Consider the following 26752-nt stretch of genomic DNA (forward strand, 5'->3'; position numbering starts at 1 on the left):
TTTATTGAGTTCTATGGTGTGTTTATTGCCATTGAAAAAAACAACTACAATAAACCAGCAGTGTAGCATTTAAACTGTTCCCTACAATGTATGTTGTTGTCTTTAAAATAGTGGCTATGCTTACAATAAGTAATATTAAACATTAATTAAGAAAGTGTATACCATGACTAGCTTAACCTTGCTAATGTCAAAAAATCATAAAAAATAAGTTTGAAATAAACTTGCTCATTTTCCAATAACATACAAATTAATTACTTGTGCATAGAAATTACTGAATTTATAAAATGTGTACCCTGATTTTCAAACCAACAAATTATAATAAAACTAATAAAACACTTCAAGTGACTGGAAGTGATTCTATCATTTTTTGATGGGTAGACATTTTTTAAAAACACTAATTTCTATGTTCAAGTCGATAACTTTTATGTTACTTTAAAAAGTTAATTAAAAAAAATATTTTTATGATTTTTTTTTATATAGCAAGGGACAATACACCTTTAAGGTTGGTTGATGTAAGCCTTAAAATACTGTATATTTTTGTGTATTAGTGATCCACGTATAAGACAACCCCCAAGTTTGAGAAGGCTACTGGACGATTTTTGTATGTTGGGGCGTATAAGACGACCCCACCCCTCATTTCACCGTCGGAAATCCTCTTTTTGATACAATCCACTGGGCACAAGCCCGCATTTAGCCTTCAAATCGCCATAAACTGTACATGCTCAAGACTTGGTAATGTTCATGAATTTCAATGTATCAGCTTTTAAAAGCATTAATTGACAAATTAAACAGCCATCATCTTGTAGGCCATTAATTTCTGGCTTGTCAAGTTAGTAGCTTTATTTCATTAGTAAATTTACAGTACATGTTGCAGGTAATAATAGACGAACATGATTTTAAATTTCAAAAACCCCCAGTTTTCCGATAGTAATTTGCTATTTAAACCTCGTCTTATACACAAGAATATACAGTACTACCTTCCTAACTCCACTGATCAATAGCCCTCAAAATATGTTTTAGTTATTGTTACAGTGACACCACAATAATTGAATTATATAATGACTTGTTGTAAGCATAGCATAGGCAGGTTATAATATGTCTATGCACCATTATCTGTTAAACTCAGGTAAATACTGTACACAACTGTTGTTTTTGCTTTCATAGAAAGATATGCAAAAAACGCCAAAAATAATGCAATCATAATATATTTTGACTTGACACAGACCAAAATATAAACCGCATTTTTTTAGTGACTATGAAAAAATTGAGACAATGAATATATTATTCGATTTACTGATAAAATATTTTATACACTGTACAATCAATGTTGTTTCTAGACTGCAGACTGAATATTAATTACAAACAATAATAATAAATAATAGTAATATATAATGATTAAAATAACAATACAACCTTTTTTTTTTCAAAAGATAAATGAAGGAATAGTATTCTACCACCATATTGACTCAATAATACAGTGATAGCTCCAGCATGGTCTAGGGGCCCTGGACCCTAGGGGAATCCTGCACCCCTTTTTTGTATTAGAAGTCAATCATTTCATCACAAAAAAACTGCTTTAAAAAATGGCATTTTTGGGCATCTTAAAGTCAGACTCCGGAGGAAAAAAAATGTTTTGATATGTTGTAGAACTGATTTTTCTAAGACAGAAAAAGTTGTTTGACAAAAAACTGGGGAACGGTGAATGAGATACAGATTTTTTAATATCTAAAAACTGGGGGAGAAAAGGGACGTAACCATCCATTTTTACACCATTTTTACACCTTTTCCCCCCAGTTTTTAAATATTCAAAAATCTGTATCTCATTCACCGTTGCTCAGTTTTTGATCAAACTACTTTTTTTCTGTCTTAGAAAAATCAGTTCTACAACATATCAAAAAATTTTTTCCCTCCGGAGCCTGACTTTAAGCAGCCTATTTTTAAAATGTTCTCTATGCATGGTATGTTGGAGATGAGTGTGAGCCCTGCTTAGAATTTTGGACCTGTGATTGGAGACCTTGGGCCACACTGTTGGAGACCTTTGAACCCTCATCAAGGAATCTCTAGTGCTATGCTACAATAGTGTTTGATCAGACAGTGTTTACATCAGACAAACTAAAACAAATTACACGTCTCAGATATTAGGACTATGTTCCTACTTCTGATAAAACACTGTCTTTTGGATTTGTTATACAAATTGGAAAGTCTACTTAAAAAGTAAGACGGGATGAACTACTGTACTCCAATTTATAAAAATCTGAACAAACAAACTTTGAGTCTGCTGGGTGTAGAGTGAACCCTAATTCATCAAAGTCTGATAAAACAAATCGTGAGTCTGCTGGAAGTAGGACAGGGTTAGGGTCTGTGGATAAACTAATCTCCTTCATCAAAGCTTCTTTACAAGCACTGCCTCACAACAAATAAAAAACTGAGAGCGGAGGATGTTAACATTTCATTAAGCATAGAAGAATAAATGCTTATTTAAAGAAACTATGAAATGAAAATCTGTTATTATATTTTGATAAAATAGCTGATTGCACTTCAAAGGAAAGTTAAATCGTCTGATTTTGTGTCTGATACTTTGGCATCTGGTAGGAACTGTCATGACAGTAAATTGAATGCAATAGAAGTGGTGTCACTGGTTGCACATTTGATAACACATGAAGAAAATCAATATCTGCCTAGGCATATCAATCAACACCTGAATGCTAACCAGCGTATAAGGGTTTAGAACTAAGGTTAAGGAAAACATTACTCTTAAACCTGGTTTTCGTAAAATCGTTATGTAAAATGTCGCTGCAGTGACTTCACGGCATAGCTTCCCCCGACACAATGGGAAAGGCTCTTTGACAAACCAATGTCGTCACCAATGCCTGTCAGCGATCGTGCGATTACAGGTATATGCAAACATTGACTTAATTACCAGAAATACGAATATTCAGTTTTTAGTACAATATTATAAAATACATACTGTAGTAATTAATAGATAAAAATATGTAGCCTAAATTTGTACATAAACTCTGAATTAATATCAATGTATATTTTTTTTTTTTAACACCAATATACAGTAAAGTTTGTTTTTATGTTTCTAAAAATAGATACTTTCTGTATTACTGATTTGTAAGCTGTACAGAAATCATTATAGAGATATTTTTTAGTCCCTTGTGATACGAATTGTAAGTGGATAATGTTAACATTAATTGTTTTTTTTTTAAATAGATACAAATGATAGGTTGTCTCACAGGATTTAAATAACAAATATAATTGTGCAAAAACCAGGACACTGATATTCAACATGATTGGATTGTGAACTGAAAGATGTCTGTTCACCCGACTGTAACAAAGCCGGCATTGGTTAATAGCAATACTTTGAAATTCAAATCTAATCAATATTCATAATGAGCCATACCAACATACAAATATTCATGATTATATCGGCATAGTTAATTCCAGAAGAAGCAAGAATTATGTAGCCTATGAATATTCATAATATTAGCTTATCTTTTGTACCAATGAATATATATGACACAAGCTAAACATAAATTATTTTAAGCTATGAATATTCATTAGCTCATATTTGTGTACAAATGAATATGTACTGATTTTAAATATTGTACATTGTTTTCTATTTTATGTTAAGAGGTTCCCACTTTGTGTTGGGCCCTCTGCCCATGGTCCCCTCCTGAAAAATTGTCGAATTTTTAATAAATAAATAGAATAGATAAATGATAGAAGCTAAACATAAATAATTTTAGCTATGAATATTGATTAGCTCATACTTTGTACTAATGAATTAATATATGATTTAAGCTAAACATAAATTAATTTAGCTATGAATATTCATTAGCTACATAAATATTGCTACATAGTACTATATATTCATGCTAATTAAATATATTCATATTATTAGCAATTAAGTACGTAACTTGTTGATGAATATTTTTCATTAGCTACACAGTAGAGTATTTCCAATGTTACTGTATAAACAACTAATTAGCTTTAATAGCAAACATTTTATAATTTTGCACGTCTGTTTTCCTGATAATAAACATTCATCACTTTTAAAAATTAAACAATATTTTAGTACAAAGAATATTTTAATGAATTAACACATGATAGAGGTGAACAATATGAAAATATTATAATGAATTAATAAATTTATAAAAACAAATTTTCTTTATGGTTTTCCCACAGTGCTGGTTGCAAATACAAAATTTTCCAATAACAATAACTTAAACTGCATAGAATAACTGTAGCATTAGTAAAAGTAATATAAAAACATCATGAAGAAAATGTTAATAGAACTCTAAATCTCATCAAATGTTGTAATATTTCTTATCAACCATGAAGATGGGAAAACGACGTGATGCTTTATAAACCGAGCCATATTATCTGATTTTTATAGAGTTTAGGTAAAAGTCTGGGTGTTACACAGGATTCGAACCTAGGAACTTGTTTTTGACAGGTAAGCACTTAGCCACAACACCACAACTCCATCTATGTTAGGCAATTGCTTTCTTTTTATACAAAAACAGATAGTTAATTTACATATAGTGACCTTTCATAACAGCAAATTGACCAATCAGGACGGTTATCATAATATAAAGCCATTTTATACATGTGCCGATAATAGCTCATCCATGAAAGATCTGACATTGTTCATGATCTCATGACATCATCCCATGATTTGGAGAACATAATCGCCCAATGTTACATGATTTCAATTTTTTTAACTTAAAACTTGTGAATCTACTGCAACTGCTGTATCCTGTGCATAATTCAACTTGTAGCGCAACCGATCTTCTATCGGACAGTCTTGAACATAGATCACACGATTATACGCTTTTAACCGTTGCCAAAGTTGTAAATAAACCTTACATTGTATATACATAAAGACAACTCCGCCTGTGAAACCAATTGCGACAACGACAAGCTTGGTCCAGAATGGCCATTTGAGCTCTCCACTCTCAATCTCCGCCGTTGTCCTTTCTATTAAGACGTACAGTGACCAGACAACACATGTAATAGCAATTAAGTGGAAAGCAACCGAGCAGAGAATTTTGCGCTTTTCGTTTGCCGTCATCTCCAAACTTTCCCACTAGAAAATTTTAAAAATATAGAGATTTAATAGAGATAACTGAAATGCAATTCACTTTAAAAAAAAATCAAAATCATTATTATTATTAGTATGTAATCGTAATTGTATGTTATGTTGTAGACACAATTTCCCACGAAAGTAACGGCTGAGCATCTGACTTGGCACTGGCTCTGTTCATGTTATCTTTTCGTACTGTATTTTGTATTATTAATAATAATAATAAATAAATGATTATGAAATGAATCCTTTTTTTGTATTATTGGATAATGGCATCATGGACAAAGAGACCATATAAATGTTAAAACCAAGTTGTAATTGTTAATAATTAATGACCAAGTAGTATATTAATAGAAATACTGGTGGTAGAATAATGTAGCAGTTGACCATGATATTTAAAGTAATGTTCGACAGCTACCGTATCCTATAGTCTCTAGTTGGATCAATGCCAAACTCGGCGATAGCATTACATCTATTAAAGTAATTCAAGACAATGATCGCAATACATATTAAGAAGTAAATTCATTTTTACAAAATATTTGAATTAAATTTACCCTAAAAATAAATTCTAAAAAAGTTTATGATGCAGTGTGTAATTTCTGTGATGAAATGCTGTCAAGAGTGTAAATTAAAAAGTGTACGACCTAGTGGGACTGTGAGTTACCTGTACAATTTCAAACATTGCCAATTAATATTTCAATGATTTTATATGAAATCACAAGTGCTTTCTAGGCCTCGGATACAGTATAAAATTTCTCTAAGGGCAAAATCAGTTATGGTCATAAAATAATAACAATAATAATATAATAATAATAATAATAACAACAATAACAATAATAACAGGTACCTGTCGTACCTGTAGGCTTATAAAGCGCAAATAAAAAAGGTCTCTAAGTACCAGGTCCAAGTATCACTCCATATATTTGTATCCAATTAATTAAAAGGAAGAAAATATCTATTTCAAATGATCATGTTACTAACAAAATATATCTTAAAAATGCAACCCCAGATCTGATAAATTATTTAATTACCATCATCTCAATTGCTAAAGAGAACCAAGCATTATGGGATATTATTTTTTTCTCATTTGCATAAAACTTGCTAAATAGAGAACGGATACCAAAAGGAATTCAAATATTTGTAATTTTAATTTAATAATATGATCAAGAATATACATAATTATTTACGTCCGAATTGTGTTTACATGTATCGCCTGAATTAAATCATCATTGATTAATTTGATTACAATAATTTGCACGCTATAGCGGATGCTGTGACTACAAATATATGTCATGCATGAGTACCTATTTGTTGTTTGACCTAAAATGTTAAAGTATCATGAAATGACAATAACTTGAGAACAGTGAAGCATTTACGAATATTGACATGTCGGGGAGGGGGAAGATAGAAGGTTAGTGGGGATCAATGTTATCGCTGTCTCTTATACACATCTAGATGTGTATAAGAGACAGACCTGGCATAGTGGTATGAAGTGTAAAACTTTGACAGATTCTTGAAGAAACTCAACTTCCTGGGAAAGCTTCTAATGTTTTCAAGGTTTTATATGAAATAAATGTTTTATTTAGTAATAGTTGGTGTGTCTCTTGGGACGGGATTGTAAAACATGACAAAGGTATGACTGAGAGTCTAGGTCCATTTGGGTAGGACTTTAAATACAATGTTCAACTAGTAATTTTATGTAGCGCCACCAACGTCAAAATTAACATCTTAACTCACCTTGCCAATTGGTTTAAGTTTTGAATACATGCGGTAGGCATAGTGGCACAACTCGCAGTCTTTCGCATTTGAGCCCTTGATCCACTGATGCAAACAGTGCTGGTGAACAAACTTCAAACTCCCAGAACAAATGCACGGCATTATCAGCGGTGAATCTTCCTCTGATCCGCAATGACAAATGCGACATATATCCCCCTGGCTGGACGCAAGAGACACCATCGACTGGGCCTGCGATGGACACCTGGACGGATTGCGTGATGGTTCTCTTGACATGCCCGTTGGTGGCGTGTACCAGGTTTCGGTGGAGGAATGTTCGTATAGTTTGTTAGCATCTGCTAGGTTACCTTCCTGATTACTATCTTTATTATATAACGTACTGTCAGTATCAATTTTGTGGTTTACGTCACCCGACAATGATCTCGATATGGGGCTGGAAGTTTTTGAGCTCTAAAAGAAATGAAGGTACAAGACAAGAAAATGTTAATGATATCATTATCTTGACAAAAATATCTATTTTATTTATTGGTACCAAAAAATGAAAAATCACATATAATACTGAAATGAAGTAATCAAATGACCAATCATGTTTTATAGAAAATAGTCACATGACAAGAGGTTGCTGTATGTGCAAAATAAAGTGCAGGATTAATACAAAACAGCAACAACAATATCATTATAATTAGGCCACAAAACTTGTTTGATATTTTGATTCAGAATTCTAATGAATAGTGGTACGAATGAATTGAGATATCTATTTATTCTACAGGTTGGTGATTTTTAACCTTTTACATGAGGGTAGCCAAGTAAAAGATGCGTTTAGTAGGTGGGAAGTATCTGTTAAGATACTCTTTACTTTATCAATAATTTTAATCTCACAGATTTCATCATAGTTGTCTATTTCGTTGTAGAATTTTTCCTGCTTGATTTATGATACATTATATTCTGTTATAATCGTTTCTTCTTAAATTACCAAACCATACATAACTTCCAAACAAAAGAGCACTTTCAATAACAAAAGAATAAAAAAGATTCATTGTACATGTACCAACATTGAATGAACACAATTTCCTTAAGAAATGGAGGCACATCATTCTCTTCTTAACAATTTTATCACACTGTTCCAACCCAGTTTAACTTATATGCAGGTCATTATGATCTTAGTAGTGGGAGTTAAAATTTCAACCCTTGAATATAAACGGTTATATCTAGTCTGTAATTCCAATGTTCGACGACAAATTCCATTTGAAATGTAACACCTGATGATATTATTTTGACATGAATTAAAAAAGCAAGTAATACCAGTGGAATGTATACTCATCACAGAATTTAATACTACTTTAAGAATAAATTTGTTTTTAAGCATAATTTATAGATTATATAACTACTTTAAGAAAAAAATTGTTTTAAAGCACAATTTATATTAATAACATTATAATAATATAATATAATATAAATATATATTAATTTAAATACTTATTTATAAAGTAACAGAAAATTTATCACTAGAGAATAAACTGCAAGCCAGTATCTATTAAATTAAAAATTTAAATTAAAACTCATTTATTTCGTTCCACTTTTTATTAACTGTGTATTGTGAAGCACCAATGAATGCATAGTTTTTAACTAAGCAGTTTTGAGCGCTATATTAAATGCAATAACTATAAATATAACTATTTTGAAGGAACGTTCATGGTGTGTTGAATTCTCCGTGCTTTCTAAATAAAAGCGTTTTGGTGTTTCTATTTTATTCCTCTGAATTTGGTGTAATAAAATGTATAAAGCTGGTCAAGTCATTGTGACTTTCCAGTGTACTGTAGGTGTCTAGCACTATTTTGACTGCACATTCACTTAATGAAAAAGTTCAATACAAATATCATTGAATATATTATAATCTAAATCACAAACTACAGTATGTGCAACTAGCCATCTAATTTCCCTACGGAACACTTCTTCAATCAGCGTATAATGTGAATACGCAGTCCGCCATTCGGAATTCCCAATGGAATATTCTTCCTCATTCAGCGTGGAATATGTAGATCAGTGGCATATACATACATAGCAAGATTAAATACTGAATTAACTGTCATATGTTTGAAATTCTTGAATATGGCAATACACACAAAATATATAGAATTAATGTAGATAAATGCCTTGCTCACACATGGGAATTGTACTATACTGTATGATTAAAGAAAATAAAAATGGGAAAAGGGGGTAAAAGTAATAAGCCTTTTAGAAACCTTGTAGGCCATAGAACCTGTAATTTCAGAATCTTTCTTTTTGTATCTAGGCCTAAAAATTACATTTTCATTTAAGTGAACATTCATTTGGAAGCAGTTGGCTCAGTATTTGCAGTTCGGGATTTCAACTTTGAGGTTGGGGGTTTAAATACCATGCTGTGGATTTTGTGCACTGCATTTTACCAGTACACGCTTGTATCTCTTTACATAGTGTACAAGTATGAAAAAAAAAAACATTAAAATTTAAAACATTCACCTTCTCTTGACAGTTTTAAGTCACTACTCAAGACACACCATTTTTATAATCTCTTTTTTGAATGGCACCACAAGCGACGACAGTTGGATTGGCGCCACATAAACGATTGATTGGTTGAATGGGAAGCTTGAGATGCAAATGTTCTATGACGAATGTATTATGCAGAAAGGACTGTACATAATAATATAAATAATTAATATTGTTGTAATTATTTAAATTTCTAATTGTTTACTCATATTTTTACAGTATTTTCACCATTTAACATTGGAAGTAAAATTTCTTTTGGGAGGGGACTAGCCATACTAGCACTACCCCTGGTTGATTAGAAACTGCTGTTGTTGAGAAAGGTCAATGACCTTCCTATACTGTATTCCTTAAACAACCATGCAACAACAAAAAAAAGCACTTGTGTAGATATTAATTCATGAAACAGAACATGAAATCTGCAAATATTGATTACTGAGAAGAATTGAATGTTTCCCATTCTAACCATGCTTATTCACAGAACCCTAAACAAATACTGTACATAGCTGGTTCAATATTTAACATGTGTTTTTCTATTATTAATGAAAATTATATTCTTGCCTTGCTTCTGATTTCCAAGATCTGAGTATATGACGTTTTTGTCTTTCTACCAGTAAGTTATTTTTGTGAACAGAGGTTATAGAAATCAATGCTATTGATTTTGCTAGTTTCCCAATCAAATTGCTTATTTCAAGTTTAATTTTGTTCATAATCATCTTGTTTGTTACATTTAATAAATAAACACTTTTTTAAACTTGGAATTAAATTACAGAATGTTGTGAAATGGAAAATGAACATGCACAATGGTATATTAATTTTCGTCTTAAATACTGCATAATGCGAAACCAGTATGTGCACTTCACAATATTATGCCGGTAATTATATTAAACAGACAGAACGTTACTCAGATCAATGTGTGCGGCTAATGTATTAATGAGTACATTGACATTCAAGTCTACGGAGTATCCAAGTATTCTCTTGGGTACAGAGAATAATGTGCTTTGATAAAGAGCTTGGCGAGACTTTTTATAACTTGTTTAGCGAACCTTCCGCCTGTCAATGATGATTTCGAATGAAAATATAATTTCATAAGACAAACCAGATCTTTCAACTGGAAGCAGTGGCATATATAGGAGGTCGTGGGATGGTGCAGTAGTCAGGAATTGAACTTCAAAATTCATATAAAGGAAATAGAAACTAAAATTTCAAGAAAAAATAGGTATTCTTTATCGTCTGTCTTTATATTTAGCCTTACATATTCTCCGTAATATTTATTGTTCTCTTATTCTTCCGTTTATTAGCTATTGCAATATTGTGTGGGCCAATAACTACCCTTCAAACCTTGATAAAATTTATCTTCTTCAAAAGAATGCTATCTGCCTTATTTCTGGTACGCCATGTTTAGCCTATAAACATTGTTTATTTTTTGATCTAAATCTTTTAAAACTATTCATGACATCAACAAATTCTAGCAATGTATTTTTGTTTATGGTTATATACGGTAAATTTTAACCTTCCCTCAAATTGTTCCTGTAAATTTAAACTTAAATCTGAAATACATTCTTACAACACTAGGGCTTCACATGAACTTCATTTACCTCAACCCAAACTCACTCAAATGCAACACAATATCCGTTATACTATATATTGGTACCGCTATAACTTATAGAGGCACCAAATTATTTAACAATTTTCCTAACAATATAACATTGTCTCCCACAAGTAAACATTTCTCATACAAATTAAAAAAATACCTTCTTTCAAATTATAATTAATGTAATACTTAGTCAGTCATGTTTTTTATGATTTATATCAATTAATTGTGCTTCCTCTATGTTTATATGTTTTTATATTTCTTCATAATTATATATCTATTTATTATTTACTATAAAATCTTATTTGGCTAGCCCATCACAAGTTTTAATTGGAATTTGTTTCCAATTAATTTTACTTACAGGGCACACCTCTTTCCATTTAATTTATATTTACTAAAACATTGTGAAATAGTGGGGTAGCCGTGTTAGCCTGAACTATAGTAATACGCAGAAAAATGACAGGCAGCACTTTATACACTAACAAATATGATATTCATTAGCACAAGCTTTCACATGAACTTCATTTACCTCAACCCAAATTCACTCAAATGCAACACAATATCCGTTGTAATATATATACAGATTATATACATTATAATACCTTAAATATTTGTTAATTATTTTTTATCTTGTGAAAGAAATAAATGTTGATTTGATTTGATCTTTATTCCAAATCACAATTTTTAGTGGTCAGAGGGTTTGCTAAACACAGTATAAAAAGTCTTGTCTTACTGTAGAGGCAAGAAGATTGATTAAGGCCCAACAAACAAAATGAGAAGTTATAGTGAGTATAGAGAGTGTAGATAGGTATAATAGAAAGTGAGGTGAGATATTCTATTAAAAGTCACACAGGATGACATACTCCGCCTCACTATTTCTAACATTTCCTAGTTATTTATTAACTTCAAGTTAAAGTACAAAAAAATAAAAAAATTAAATATAAATTATAATCATAATTAGTGGAATTTGTTTATCATAGATTTTGTCAAATCTTTAAATGATATTATAAATTGCATCAGAAGCTATATTCCAATAAAAAAGAAAGTGAAATTAAGTAATATTGTAATAATTAATAATGCTAATAAACAGTATCTTCTTTTGAGGGCGATCAATCTAACAACGTTGGTTTTGTACATTCAATGATCTGTTACATAGAGTAATGCATGATGCCTTGGCAACTATAATCTTTATTTTACACATTATATTAATTTATTTTACACCTATTTAATGAGAGCGATCCATTCTCTGATGCTGTTGATGTGAGAGCCGTATACTACTGTATTATAACCTAGCATATTATAAACAGTCTCTTTATGAGGCCTGGAGAGTGGATACTTAATTACACGTTATGTTTTTACACCATCTTTAACAAAATTGATCTAGTCCCTGGATGCTTTGTAAGTCTATTAAAAGCTGCATTTGATCAAATAAAAAAACATTTTGTTGTTTTACCAAGGACTTTGGGATTCAAAAGCTAGCATCTAATAAACAAGCTACAGTAGACATACTCAATAAAAATTGCAGAAATCCAGGATTTTTTTTTTTTGCCATTTAATTATAGAATTATATTCATTTCAATGCGAATCTACTTATTTATGGGTAGATTTTATATTCGATGACATAAAAACTACTGATCTATTTTGAAACTTTCTATATGAAAGTAAATTTAAACAAACAAAATTCAACATCTGGGGCGGATTGCTATAAGCGGTCTTCAGACGGTCCTTACGGTTGGCCGGCTATAATCGTGACGTCACTACTGGTCTATGATAATAAACCATTGCTATACCGCGGTCTAACCAGTTAGCCATCTTAAATTTTAAAGCCTACTCGGAGTCGGCTTAAAACCGTCTTAAATCATTTTCAACATGGCGTGCTACTGATTAATTCAACAGTGCAATGCCAAGACCTAGGCCTAGATCATCAAAGTCACAGAATCGAACCACGAATATTTCGCACACTTCTCAGCGTCTGTAAAAATAGGACTCTGGCATTTATTTACGTTTACCTTGATACATTTGCGTGCATCAAGCACGCATGATGTCGCCCTCAATCTCAAGTTACCAGGGAGTGTTGTTTGCGTTTCAATACTCAATGCGGTCTTAGGGAAGACTGTTTTATAGCAATGGTCTTTAGAGGAATGACTTTAGTAAGACCGTCTAAGTAGCTATTGCAATATTGTGTGGGCCAATAACTACACTTCAAACCTTGATAAAATTTATCTTCTTCAAAAGAATGCTATCCGCCTTATTTCTGGTACACCATGTTTAGCCCATAAACATTGTTTATTTTTTGATCTAAATCTTTTAAAACTATTCATGACATCAACAAACTCTAGCAATGTATTTTTGTTTATGATTATATACGGTAAATTTTAACCTTTCTTCAAATTGTTCCTGTAAATTTAAACTTAACTCTGAAATACATTCTTACAACACTAGGTCTTCACATGAACTTCATTTACCTCAACCCAAACTCACTCAAATGCAACACAAAATCCGTTATACTATATATTGGTACCGCTATAACTTATAGCGGTACCAAATTATTTAACAATCTTCCTAACAATATAACATTGTCTCCCACAAGTAAACATTTCTCATACAAATTAAAAAAATACCTTCTTTCAAATTATAATTAATGTAATACTTAGTCAGTCATGTTTTTAATGATTTATGATTTACATCAATTAATTGTGCTTCCTCTATGTTTATATGTCTTTATAGTTCTTCATAATTATATATCTATATATTATTTACTATAAAGTCTTATTTGGCTAGCCCATCACAAGTTTTAATTGGAATTTGTTTCCAATTAATTTTACTTACAGGGCATACCTCTTTCCATTTAATTTATATTTACTAAAATATTGTGAAATAGTGGGGTAGCCGTGTTAGCCTGAACTATAGTAATATGCAGAAAAATGACAGGCAGCACTTTATACACTAACAAATATGATATTCATTAGCACAAGCTTTCACATGAACTTCATTTACCTCAACCCAAATTCACTCAAATGCAACACAATATCCATTGTAATATATATACAGATTATATACATTATAATACCTTAAATATTTGTTAATTATTTTTTATCTTGTGAAAGAAATAAATGTTGATTTGATTTGATCTTCCAAATCACAATTTTTAGTGGTCAGAGGGTTCGCTAAACACAGTATAAAAAGTCTTGTCTTACTGTAGAGGCAAGAAGATTGATTAAGGCCCAACAAACAAAATGAGAAGGTATAGTGAGTATAGAGAGTGTAGATAGGTATAATAGAAAGTGAGGTGAGATATTCTATTAAAAGTCACACAGGATGACATACTCCGCCTCACTATTTCTAACATTTCCTAGTTATTTATTAACTTCAAGTTAAAGTACAAAAAAATAAAAAAATTAAATATAAATTATAATCATAATTAGTGGAATTTGTTTATCATAGATTTTGTCAAATCTTTAAATGATATTATAAATTGCATCAGAAGCTATATTCCAATAAAAAAGAAAGTGAAATTAAGTAATATTGTAATAATTAATAATGCTAATAAACAGTATCTTCTTTTGAGGGCGATCAATCTAACAACGTTGGTTTTGTACATTCAATGATCTGTTACATAGAGTAATGCATGATGCCTTGGCAACTATAATCTTTATTTTACACATTATATTAATTTATTTTACACCTATTTAATGAGAGCGATCCATTCTCTGATGCTGTTGATGTGAGAGCCGTATACTACTGTATTATAACCTAGCATATTATAAACAGTCTCTTTATGAGGCCTGGAGAGTGGATACTTAATTACACGTTATGTTTTTACACCATCTTTAACAAAATTGATCTAGTCCCTGGATGCTTTGTAAGTCTATTAAAAGCTGCATTTGATCAAATAAAAAAACATTTTGTTGTTTTACCAAGGACTTTGGGATTCAAAAGCTAGCATCTAATAAACAAGCTACAGTAGACATACTCAATAAAAATTGCAGAAATCCAGGATTTTTTTTTTTTGCCATTTAATTATAGAATTATATTCATTTCAATGCGAATCTACTTATTTATGGGTAGATTTTATATTCGATGACATAAAAACTACTGATCTATTTTGAAACTTTCTATATGAAAGTAAATTTAAACAAACAAAATTCAACATCTGGGGCGGATTGCTATAAGCGGTCTTCAGACGGTCCTTACGGTTGGCCGGCTATAATCGTGACGTCACTACTGGTCTATGATAATAAACCATTGCTATACCGCGGTCTAACCAGTTAGCCATCTTAAATTTTAAAGCCTACTCGGAGTCGGCTTAAAACCGTCTTAAATCATTTTCAACATGGCGTGCTACTGATTAATTCAACAGTGCAATGCCAAGACCTAGGCCTAGATCATCAAAGTCACAGAATCGAACCACGAATATTTCGCACACTTCTCAGCGTCTGTAAAAATAGGACTCTGGCATTTATTTACGTTTACCTTGATACATTTGCGTGCATCAAGCACGCATGATGTCGCCCTCAATCTCAAGTTACCAGGGAGTGTTGTTTGCGTTTCAATACTCAATGCGGTCTTAGGGAAGACTGTTTTATAGCAATGGTCTTTAGAGGAATGACTTTAGTAAGACCGTCTAAGTTATAAAGCCGGCTTCATTCGAGGAGTTAAGACTACCAGTTAAGACTGTTTATAGCAATCTGCCCCTGTTTGTTTATAGTTTTATAAAGTTATATCACTGCAGATTTTAAGTGATAACAAGAACAGTTTCCTTGCCAATATTAAACAATACCTTTCCACAGATTGGCGAGTCATGCCATTTTCGTAGTCTGTAAATCAGTGCATACAGAACTGTTTTGGTGACATGTTTCTTTAGATGTTGACTTTATTGTTCGGACCTTTTATATGCAAAATTCAATGTTTAAGGAGGTTTTCCCACAATAATCAGTTTTTGTAATACCAGCACATAGTGTAGTTTACAGTAGTTCTTTATTGTTTACCTGTACTACATCAGACAGAGCTATATTCTGAATTTATCGTTTATTGTCAACAGCTGAATAAAAATCATTTGTAAATGGAAATGTGAAGATTTATTGTAATACATTACAGGATATTGGCTCAACATTTAGGGATCAACTCAAATGCTCAACCAAATACCATTATCTCAAACCATATTGGGTGACCAAAAACTTATGACACTAATGAGATAAAATGAAAAGGCATAAATAGCATATTACTACGCCATATAGAATACAAGATGCCCCAGGTATGTGTCTGTTTGCAAGGATTAGACTGGACACTGAAATGCCATCTCATTGCTGAGAGACAGAAGTCAAATATTAAGAAAACATAATGAATTGTGTAATATTAAAATTTATTTATGTTAAATAACTTTCAATACTAAACACACAAATCAATTTATTATGTTTATAATTTCTTATTTCAAACAGCCATAATTAGCTTACTTGGTAGAGTAAAATTTACTGTATAATTAGTTGAATGTCTAATATAATGTTGTTTAATTAATTACTTCTTATAATAAACATAATATTAATCTTACAAATGAAACAAAATTAATATTATTTGTTAATGTTATGTATGAAACAAAATTAATATTACTTATTTATAATATTATTTGTTTATAATATAAATGAAACAAAATTAATATTATAAATATATAACAATACATTGATTTTTTTTTTCATTTACAAGATAATAGATCTGATTAGCTGAATTATGTACATTACATTCATGTAATGAAATTAAAAGAGAGTTTCTTCATATTCTGTAGTTTGTTTTACACTAAGTTACTAGTAAAACACATTCTGCAGTTGGTTAAAAATAAAAACAAACATAGGAAGCTATAGTACAGTAGGCCTAGATTACTTTCATCAGAACTATACTGTTTACATATCAATGTAAATAATTAATAAGTACAGAGAGACATGTTGTCTGATTTTTTTAGCAATCCTTTTGTAAGCATTTTCCAAAATTGAAACTAACAAACAATGGTACACTTGATCATAAAATATATCTCACAAAATAGAGCCAGATGCATCTTGAATGCGATATTTTTATGATGTACTTAAGACCATTGAGAATAGACATTCTGAAGTAGACTGTAAAACATTCCAACATTAAAAACATCCACTGATAATTCAATTTAGTGAATTTAAAATTCAGCTTCAAAGCAATATTAATATTACTTTGTCTTTTTTATATAAAATCACTTAATTAAAATTTTAATTATCCCTTTTAATCTCTGTCTGATGTTCTGTGTGTAATTATTGTATTATCATTTATTTCATCTATGGCAAGACTTTCTATACCTTGTTTTGCGAACTTATCGTCAATACTTCAATAAGCACAGCACCAAACCTGCTTTTTTTTCGGTAAGTGCCGCGGCACTTAATCGAAAGTATAATATTACCTTCTGCGTAATAAAACACTTTGAGAGACAGGTTTTAAATACAATGTTAAAATGAACAAATGTACAATAATGTAATGTAGTTTGATTTATATAGTGCTTTATCTGAGTTTCAAAACGCTGTGGACTGCTCGTACTGTAACTTTCTTTTCTCCTAAGTGTCTCTTCGTGTCTGAGCTACCTGGTAAGCCAGTACCAGCTACTCTCATCTGTAAACAGCAGGAGCTGTATGGACCAGTACACAGGGGTAACCCCCTACTTGTCTTGAAAGATGTACTGGGTTCTTTATAGTGCACACAAGCCACATTGTGTACACTTGGCCTACGGTTTATAGTCCTTATCCGAGAAAATTGTTCCACCACCGGAACCAAAGGCGAGCGTGTGCTGTTTGAATCAGCGCTGTTTTTTTGGCTGTAGGTTGCCGCGTTCCTGTATTCGGTCATCCAGTAACGCATGCATTTCTTTATAAATGTTTATTTACGATGACGTAGGACCTATGATAGGCCTATTGAACAACAGGAAAACGAGAGATAGGTTACATGGGAACGGGCATGGAAAGCTGCACGCCAATATTTTTTTTATAAGCGCAGCTCTCGAATAAGCGCCGCAGGGAAGCCTCCAAAAATTGCATAAGCGTCGAGTTGCTTATTCGGGCACCTTATGGTATTTCATTAGGAAAAGTTACAGGGCGGAAAAAAAAAACTTTGGTTTTTCATTTAGCAAAGAGTTTTGACAAAAACATCCAAATGGAGGAAAAAAGAAAAATAAAATGTTATTGTTGAATGTAAACAGTTGAGAAAGTTAAATGCTTTAAATTTATATAATTACAAAGAAATATACATATCTTACAGGTATTTTTGGAGATTTTAAGGTGGCAGGCGGGTACACTAATTGGCCAAGAAAAACATTTTATTTTTATTCAAAATCATCGTTATTGGCTGGCGACAGGTTCTCTAAACAAGGTATAAAAAAAAAACAGTCTTGCCTACAGTAGTTACCTTGCCTAGTTACCTTGCCTAGTTACCTTGCCTGGTTATGAAGGAAAGCCTCAGGGTATTGTTCACACACTTTTGTATTTGCACAGTAATAACAGTTCATTCTCAGAATAATCAGTCAGTTTGGGCATCTACGCATTATGTAAATTTTGTTTCACTAAAGTATTTAAAAGCCTCAATGCTCTTTTTTAATTAATGTAAATATTTGATGGTATTCAGTTTCCTTATCAAAAATTTTCCATCATCATGGTGAGAAAATTACTGTAAGCTTGATATTGTAGAGGAGATGCTGATCATGTTTAGTGAATGTAGCTCTATCACTCACTGTACAGATGCACGTGGGCCGGTAAAATGGTAACCAGCTTTATTTCAAAGGTTAAAGTAACAAATTAATTGAAGTTGAAAGTGTTGAAGATGTCCTTTCCAAACTTTATACAAATATTTTAATGTCTTCCTCGGGAAAAAAACTATTTTCACTCCATCTGACGATAGCCTCCCAACCTCCTCCCTACAGAACCACCATAAAAATAAAAGCTGACATTGGATTATTTAGATTGGCTGTTGGTCAGGTTTCAGTCTCTTTATTAAACTCTTTATTATTATCCCTCATAAACTATTTAAAAATATCTTGAGAACTTGGTTCACAGTAAAGAAATTTGACTTTTTACATTTACAATTTAATCAGACATTCAGAAATTTGTATGTAATTCCACTTCAGTTACTTTTTATCAGTATGACATTTAAAATAAGGTTATTACAGAAAGCCAAAGTAAAATCAATAAAAAATAATGTATTTCTGAATGGATATCATATTACCAATGTTGAATCTAGATTAAAGATCGATACCATCTACGTACACAGCAAATACCTCATAAAGTTTGTATTTTTCCAGCGTGAATGTATGCCACATCAACAATACACTATATAATGAAATGAGATGGTATACAAAATTGCATTTGCAGTCTACCAGTATTATTGACATATTTATGTCAATTTTATATAATTACCATACAGTATGCATTGTACTATCGTATACAATGTGAAGGAAACAAAATTATAAACACAGACCAATCTAATCATAAATTTACAAAATTTATGATCTGTTGCATAAAGCGAGGTTTGTTAAAAGATTTTTGACATACATAAGTTCGAACAAACTGAAAAGTCTTTAAAAGTTGATGGAAAACCAGGGCCTGGTTTAGTACTAGCCCAGCGTACCATGTCTAGTAAAAACTGGTCAGGCTAGTAGCCTGGTGTTCCTACCACCTGATGTTGCCCAGTGGTTTAGTGAAAATTAAGCAAGCTTTTTCCTTCATACATACATACAGGCTTAAGAAAATATAGTGGGCTAGTAACATAATCTATAGGCTAGTAAAATCTCTAGTAAATTAACCCAGTTACAGTACCAAAGGAAGTCGGAGCAAGGCCTCAAAACAAAACAATATTGATTGCCACATTGTAACACTATTTCATGCCATTTTTTACATGCATAAAAAATAACTACTGTAGTGTCCACTTTCATTTTTCGAAAAAATCCATGACAAAAAAAAAAAAATTTGTGCTTAATGTAATGTATGGAAATGGAAGTGTGCGAGCAGCCTTGCAACCTAACGATTGTGAGGTCTGAGTTCGATCATCTTTACATGGCATGTGACTCTGTAGGTAAGACAATATTGATGTGTTATAATTTATTCGTCCATGGCTGTAATAAATGTCAGATAAAGCAGTATCACACACTAAAGCCCGAGTACAAACACAGACAGATCACAGTAGTCAAAAGCTTTGATAGCTACAATCCTTGATAGACCCATTACTCATTGATAGTTAATTAACTAATCATTTGGTACTGCAGTAGAAAGGTCTTTGTAATTATCAACATTTTCTTATTAAATGAATGTGTTACAAGTCGCAATTGTTAGCCAGAGACATGATGCTATACTAGGCTAAAAGAATTCCTTAGACAAGATGCTATTAAAATATTTTAAGTGGTGGGAGAATAGTTTGGGGCAATATTGGGATAGACATCTACAGTACTTACTAATTAATTGTAAATTTAAATCTGAAGTAATCACAATAATGGAACTTACTGAACATTTAAAAAAAACTGATGGATCCGTGGGTAGCACTGCACTTTCAAAATGCCAACTTCTGACCTTTAATATATTTATTAATTTCAATTTATACTTGTACTTCCACATGATCTATTACTTATACAGTAATTTATTATTCATATTTTACTTAATTGGTATGTCATAAATTTGAAATTTTTATTTACTTCACTTTACAAAACAAAAATAGGAATATTATTACGGGCTCAACGAAAATTACCTTGTGTCATGTGGGATTGGAACTCTAATGATTATAGAATCCCCTTGGGTTGTCAAGTACTTACATTTTCTGAAGAATCATCTTTAATAACTCGTAAATTGACAGGTATAGATTCTTCTGCCGCCAAAGGTGCGACGCTAATTTGTTGAACTGGCATTGCTTTTCTTTCTAAAAAAAAAATGAGACAAAAACACCATTTAAAATGAAAGATCTATCACAAAATATGAACTATGAGTACTTTGAGGAGATGGTCTTTTACAGGGGCAAATAAATGCGATGTAAACACCTATTTATACATAATGTTATACTGTATTAACAGCATTTCAACATGATCTATGATATAGGAGTAGATTATCTCCATTAAACTTGTGGTAGCTACAAGTGTGTATCCTTTCTGATCCCGGTTCATTTCCAATATCAGCTCTCCCTGTATTTTACAGTAGCTGGAGTTCTGAAATACAACTTAACTGATGTGATACATACCATTTTGGTTCTCTGTGCAATATGGCCCATAAGCATATTAAAGAACACAGTACTTTTTAGAAAAGAACAGGGGATTGACTCCTGGTTCACTGCCTAATTTACCACCAGAAGGACCCCAACAAAAATAAATTCTTTGGACATTAGTGGCTTATCATGCAATCATTTTGCAATAAACAAAATTCCAATTAAAATTAAAAAAAAAAAAAAAAAAAAAAAAAACCAAAAGAAAAGACGACTTAAAATTCCCTCACACAAAATATTTTAGCACATGGTAGACAAAATGTCAGGGAATACGCGTGCAGTTCTCACATTATTTTGAACGATCACCAATATGAAATAAATTAGACCATGGCTGACCTCATGATAAATGCACTGAAAGACAGCACAATATTTTGTTTAACTGTATGTATAAAATGGTTAAAACCACTAAATGGCAATCAAACTTAATGTCTACTGAGATACTAGATGTATTTTATTACTACTGTACCGCCAAACCATAGACTTGCCCTGAGGACACATCATTTTTAAAACTTTGTAGATGGTATTCAGCTAATAAATAAAAGTGAATAAATTTTAATATTTGATCGCTTTGTATATTTAAGGTATTTCAACATTTAATATTTTAAACACAACTTCCACAATCATAATAAATACAGGATCTTCTGTAATCTGTAGATTATTTGTGACACAGAAATTGGATTTTAGCAAAATTGAAGATTTTTGTAGAAATGTATGTAAATTATATAAAAAAGAAAGTCAATTCTTATTATTCATTTTTTATCCTTTAAAATAAGCTAATAAAAATTAATAATTATAAAATATTCACAACATGTGTATAAATATTTTAATATATAGTTAATCTCATAAACTAATTTCACTATGAGAAATGATCCAAAGGATTAGAAACAGATCAATATTCAAACCAAAAATTGATCTGTTTTTGCAGCCATACAAAGAGAATGTAAATTATATACCGTAATTAAGAAACCTTAGAATATTAATTACGAATGTCAACCTTTATATAACAATGCAGTGAACTGCACCCAGGCATATATATGGCTGTTGTATCATGGGGTATTAATAACACACTCACCATAAAAGCAGCTAATAAATGTTTTGAAAATAGGCATATGTAACGTATAGTACATGTACAGTACTCTACAAGCCTAGCCAACAGATACAGTATTTTATTCATTTGTCAGAGAGACAACCAAATTTGTACTATAATGCTCATGGTGCAACATCACCATCACATACTGTACACACCTAGGCTCGCATTTTGCATGACTCGCGCATTCGAGATTCGCTCTCATGCTTAAGGATCAAAATCTCACTCATAGATGTAATATTGCCTATAATAAAAATATATGTATACTTTGTAGCTCTCTCGCTAAACAGACATCACCTACAGTACTTAAAATAGGTTTTGTTCATCACCAAGTGTTTAATGCAATATTAATCATCCAAGAGCATAATTTAAACTAATATCATTTCTTGAAAGATACTGAATAAACCTAGCATATTTCTTTTAAATATTTTTCATTTTTAATACCAAAAATGAGACATGGAGAGCAATATAAAAAACATGGTGGGCAAAATAAGCCTGTAGGCTGGTAAAATCTGGTTTGCTAGCATGGACTAGTTGATGAAACAGTAAGTTATTAAGGCCTGAGTACCATGATGAGTTTTTAAGCAAACACATTAACTATATTATAGAAATATTATTATTATGTATATTATGGTAATCATGTGAATTAAAAACTTAGTCAAAGTCGGTATCAATAGACACAGACAGTGAAGACACACACAACACCAGTGAATAATGACCTGCACGGATCATGTGAAAAGATCTAAGGAATATCTTAGGGAGTATTGTAGGCTAACAACATTCATGTTAACTGTATCTTGAGCAATGGCAGTTGGGACAATCCCACACAATTTTTCTATTGGGCCCACAAAGAATGAATCCATATTTTAAAACTGGGTCCAGATTTCTCATACTTTGTGTACAATGGGTCAAATTTTAAGGAAATGGTTTCAGGTTTCTCATATTTTGCGTATGGGTCAATTTTTCAGAAAATGGTTCCACATTATTTGAATTTACGCATAAAGTGAGTCAACACTTGATTGCCTGTTTATATGCCTTGTCTGACCTTTGACACAGAAACTGAACTAGACTACTGTTGCCCCTGGATCCGCCACTGTTACTCAAACCTCTTCAATCAATAACACAATAAGCCATTCATGCTGTGTAGACACATTTACTCCTGAAATGCATGCAAATATTCTTTTTAAATCACAGTTTAACAGTAAGAAATACTGACAAGTTTCATGCTAGTTCACTTCTAATCACCACGTTGAACTACTGATAAACTCTTAATGTACTATATTACCTCAAGTATTTTGGGATGTAAACATTAAACTGTATGTTGACATTTCAGATAAAAACCCTGTTTTCTTAATGAAGATAGGCTGTTAAAATACTGACTAAATTTTTTATCAGTTACTCAATTCTTGATTATGACTACAATTAAAACAAAAATCTGCAGTATTCATTTAATAATTGTAGTGTGTACTGTACATGTACCCAGGAGCAGACCATAGGCTCATAATTAACGTCTCGATGAGATTTGATTGACAAATTAACCGACTAATCAGCGAGCGTCACTTAGTCACGTGATCAAAACTTTTTCTCGGGCATTTTAATTTCCTTAGACAGCTGGTTTAAACGTGAAACATACGTGAGCCTAGGCCTAGATGTCTATGCTTGGTTATAGACACCCAAATTTACACGAGCAGTGCGCATCAGTGACTTGGCCTTTGCCGACAACAAGGTTGACTGAAAGCAGCTTTTCCCTCTTCCTTTGGGAACAAAATGCAGAGGCTTACAACAATTTCCCTGCCATGTTCCATGAAATAGATTAACACTATGAATATATGATTCATTTGCATACCGCTTCCCTGAATTCTCTTTCTTAAAGAAGGTTGATAGCAAAGAAAATCTTCGCCAACTCAGTAAGTCTAGCTGCCATTGTCTAAGGTTTTCGTGACTTTGTGGGGGGGGGGGGCTTCGCATCCTTGTCAATTGGTATGAGGATTTGAACTCATATTGATGTAATATACATTAGGCCTACTTTACGAAGTGCAAAGTCATCTTCTTAAAAGGGTTATTAGCAAAAACAATTAAACAATAAATACATATGACATACCTGTAATTCTTTCATTTTCTCTAAATATTTAAAAAGGAAACAGGCTCTTCTTAACTATGTATTGCTAAAAAAAAAACAAAAACCCGCACAAACACTATCAAATTTACAAGACGTGTTGCTATGACTACGTACAGAATAGGGAGCCATGATAACCAATTCCATTATGTCTATGGAATCTATTAATTCCTTAATTTCATCGTCAGTTATGAGATTTAAGGAAATTTCACGAGTTATTTTGGATCCTACAGTACTTTCATTCCTTGTTTTAGAAAATGTTATTTTTACTGTAAACATTGTCTGCACATGTCATGTACCTTGAATTAAAAGGTAGGCCACTATAACACATCCCTGGATAGGCATAAACCTGTCTCTTATACACATCTAGATGTGTATAAGAGACAGATATCATTTCTATCAGATTCTATCAAGAGTTTTTTGATTCAGCGAAATCAGTAGTTCAAACTGTTTCTACTTTTTACAAAGCAAAAAAATGCACGACCAATTTGGAGCTCAGGGAGTGAACCATGCTTTCGCTTCCAACGAATCCCCCAAACATGTTTTTTCTAACTTGGAAATCCTGGTACAGCCACATCTCACTACAGTACATCCATGCAATATGACAAAATATTCTACAATTTACAATAGTTGTCGTCCAATCAATGAATTAGTATACTAATGATCTCTAGTGACATGTTTAACAAGACAAGGTTGATTTATCACTATTCAGTGAGGATAAGTGCCAATATTTTTTTTTAGATAGCAAAAAATATAATACACATGTTCGGAAATTAATCACTTATCTAATATCAAACTATAGGAGATAACATGTATAAAGGAAACCACACCTCTATGAAGGCCGATGCTCCTATACAATCATTTTGATAAAAAACACTATTTTTTGTAATTGATGTAAATAGAAATACAGTAGGGAAACAAACAGAACAGATCCAGGACTTTTCTTTACAGAGGAGTCAAAATATTAGTCATTGCATTTGTAGTACTGTACATTCCCAGTGTCCAATTATCATTTTGGAGGTCAGGCAACTGGATCTAGTTACTATCAAACTAGGCATTCAATAATCCACTCCACCATATAACGCTGATTGGATGGGAGTAATAAAGCAGCGGCGTACCGTTGGGGGGGGGGGGTCAATGGGTGCGGTCGACCCCCCCTTTTTAAAGAAAGTGCTCTTTAAATATGCTCGCTATACTCACAAATAACGCACCCTGCGAATTCTGAAAGCTTCCCTAAATTGCTCCGAGTTCAGCTTTCCCCCTGCGCTTTCGTTTCGACCCCCCCTCATAGATTTTTCACCGTACGCCCCTGTAAAGTTACCATGTTTTGCTTTAATATTTATTCGAAAATGTTGTCAAGCACTAAAGCACAATTACATGACCAATGCTACATGTATGCAAACATTTGTATGACACAATCTGGAGAAGGCAACATGACGAAGCACGCATGAAATTAGTACATTTTAAGGGAAATCAGCTCAGATGGCCATCAACAATTAGCAGATGGCACTGTGTCATCAAGCTCCCAAAGAGCGGAGATGGATCTGTCAGCTACATTGGTTACGATGCAGCATGTGAAGTACTGGTTCAAGTAACTGGAGTACTGAAACCATTATTTCATGGCAGACGAGACAGATTCTTCGTTAACGTTAATAATATTAATTCGGTACTTTGTTTCTCTTGTATTGTATATTTAGTATACAGTAACCACTGTAGGCAGATCATAACAAGCTAGATTTTAATAAGGTCGTTATAATAAACTGCTAGCCAACTACAGTAGGCCCTATATAGGCCTAGGCCTAGTAGTAGTAGTAGGCCTAGCCTTGTGAGTATGAATGAATGTGAACTCGATACCATCCATATATTAATAATTTACTGTGAGTGACCCTCTCTCTCTCTTCTTCATAAGAAAATGAACTTAATCATTGCCGACACAACACACCCTTTGCATGAGGATAATAGTCAACAAGTGAATACATTCGTGGATCAAAAGGCCGATTCATACACTTATATGTTATTGCCTAGGCCTACTGTATCTCACATTACTGTACAACCTTTACCTACCTGCTGAATCAATTGACCTGGAAGAAAGGGGAAACGTCAGAGTGAAAATTTCTACCAGCAGCCGTACTACTACTACTCTGACTCCTGTCAACCTGGCTAGGCGGCCAAAGTTTTAGAACTTTACACCTCAATTATGTGTTCTAAGAAGGACACCATTACGATCTGCTGATATACAACCGACTTCAACGGGACATAACGCGTTTCTTTACTACTAAAACGCCACAATGAAACCATAATTCTGGCTACTTCGTTTCCTAAGCATCAGACCAAAACAGCTCTTCCCGACGATCCCCTCTCAGA

The 26752-nt window shown here is 32.3% G+C and overlaps 1 protein-coding gene across 1 annotated transcript; it reads right to left on the bottom strand.

Moving 5' to 3' along the window:
- LOC117105918 (E3 ubiquitin-protein ligase MARCH8-like) lies at nucleotides 1-26752 on the bottom strand. The gene is made up of 4 exons (XM_033247219.1): nucleotides 26453-26752; nucleotides 20746-20849; nucleotides 6830-7276; nucleotides 1-5095 (listed from the first exon to the last, which is right to left on the bottom strand). The coding sequence occupies exons 2-4, from the start codon at nucleotides 20836-20838 to the stop codon at nucleotides 4727-4729; spliced, it is 909 nt and encodes a 302-aa protein (XP_033103110.1). The 5' UTR covers nucleotides 20839-20849; nucleotides 26453-26752; the 3' UTR covers nucleotides 1-4726.

This window comes from Anneissia japonica, unplaced genomic scaffold (assembly GCF_011630105.1).
Source record: "Anneissia japonica isolate Jap-2015-1 unplaced genomic scaffold, ASM1163010v1 scaffold288153_len396733_cov185, whole genome shotgun sequence".
Classification (NCBI taxonomy): domain Eukaryota; kingdom Metazoa; phylum Echinodermata; class Crinoidea; order Comatulida; family Comatulidae; genus Anneissia; species Anneissia japonica.

Bases quoted from the DNA above. Each gene is read 5' to 3' on its own strand.
- LOC117105918 (XM_033247219.1), bottom strand. From the start codon at position 20,838: ATGCCAGTTCAACAAATTAGCGTCGCACCTTTGGCGGCAGAAGAATCT. The intron at 7,277-20,745 runs GTAAGTACTTGA...CATTTCTTTTAG, and splicing joins AAGATGATTCTTCAGAAAAT to AGCTCAAAAACTTCCAGCCC. The intron at 5,096-6,829 runs GTGAGTTAAGAT...AAAATTTTCTAG, and splicing joins AACTTAAACCAATTGGCAAG to TGGGAAAGTTTGGAGATGAC.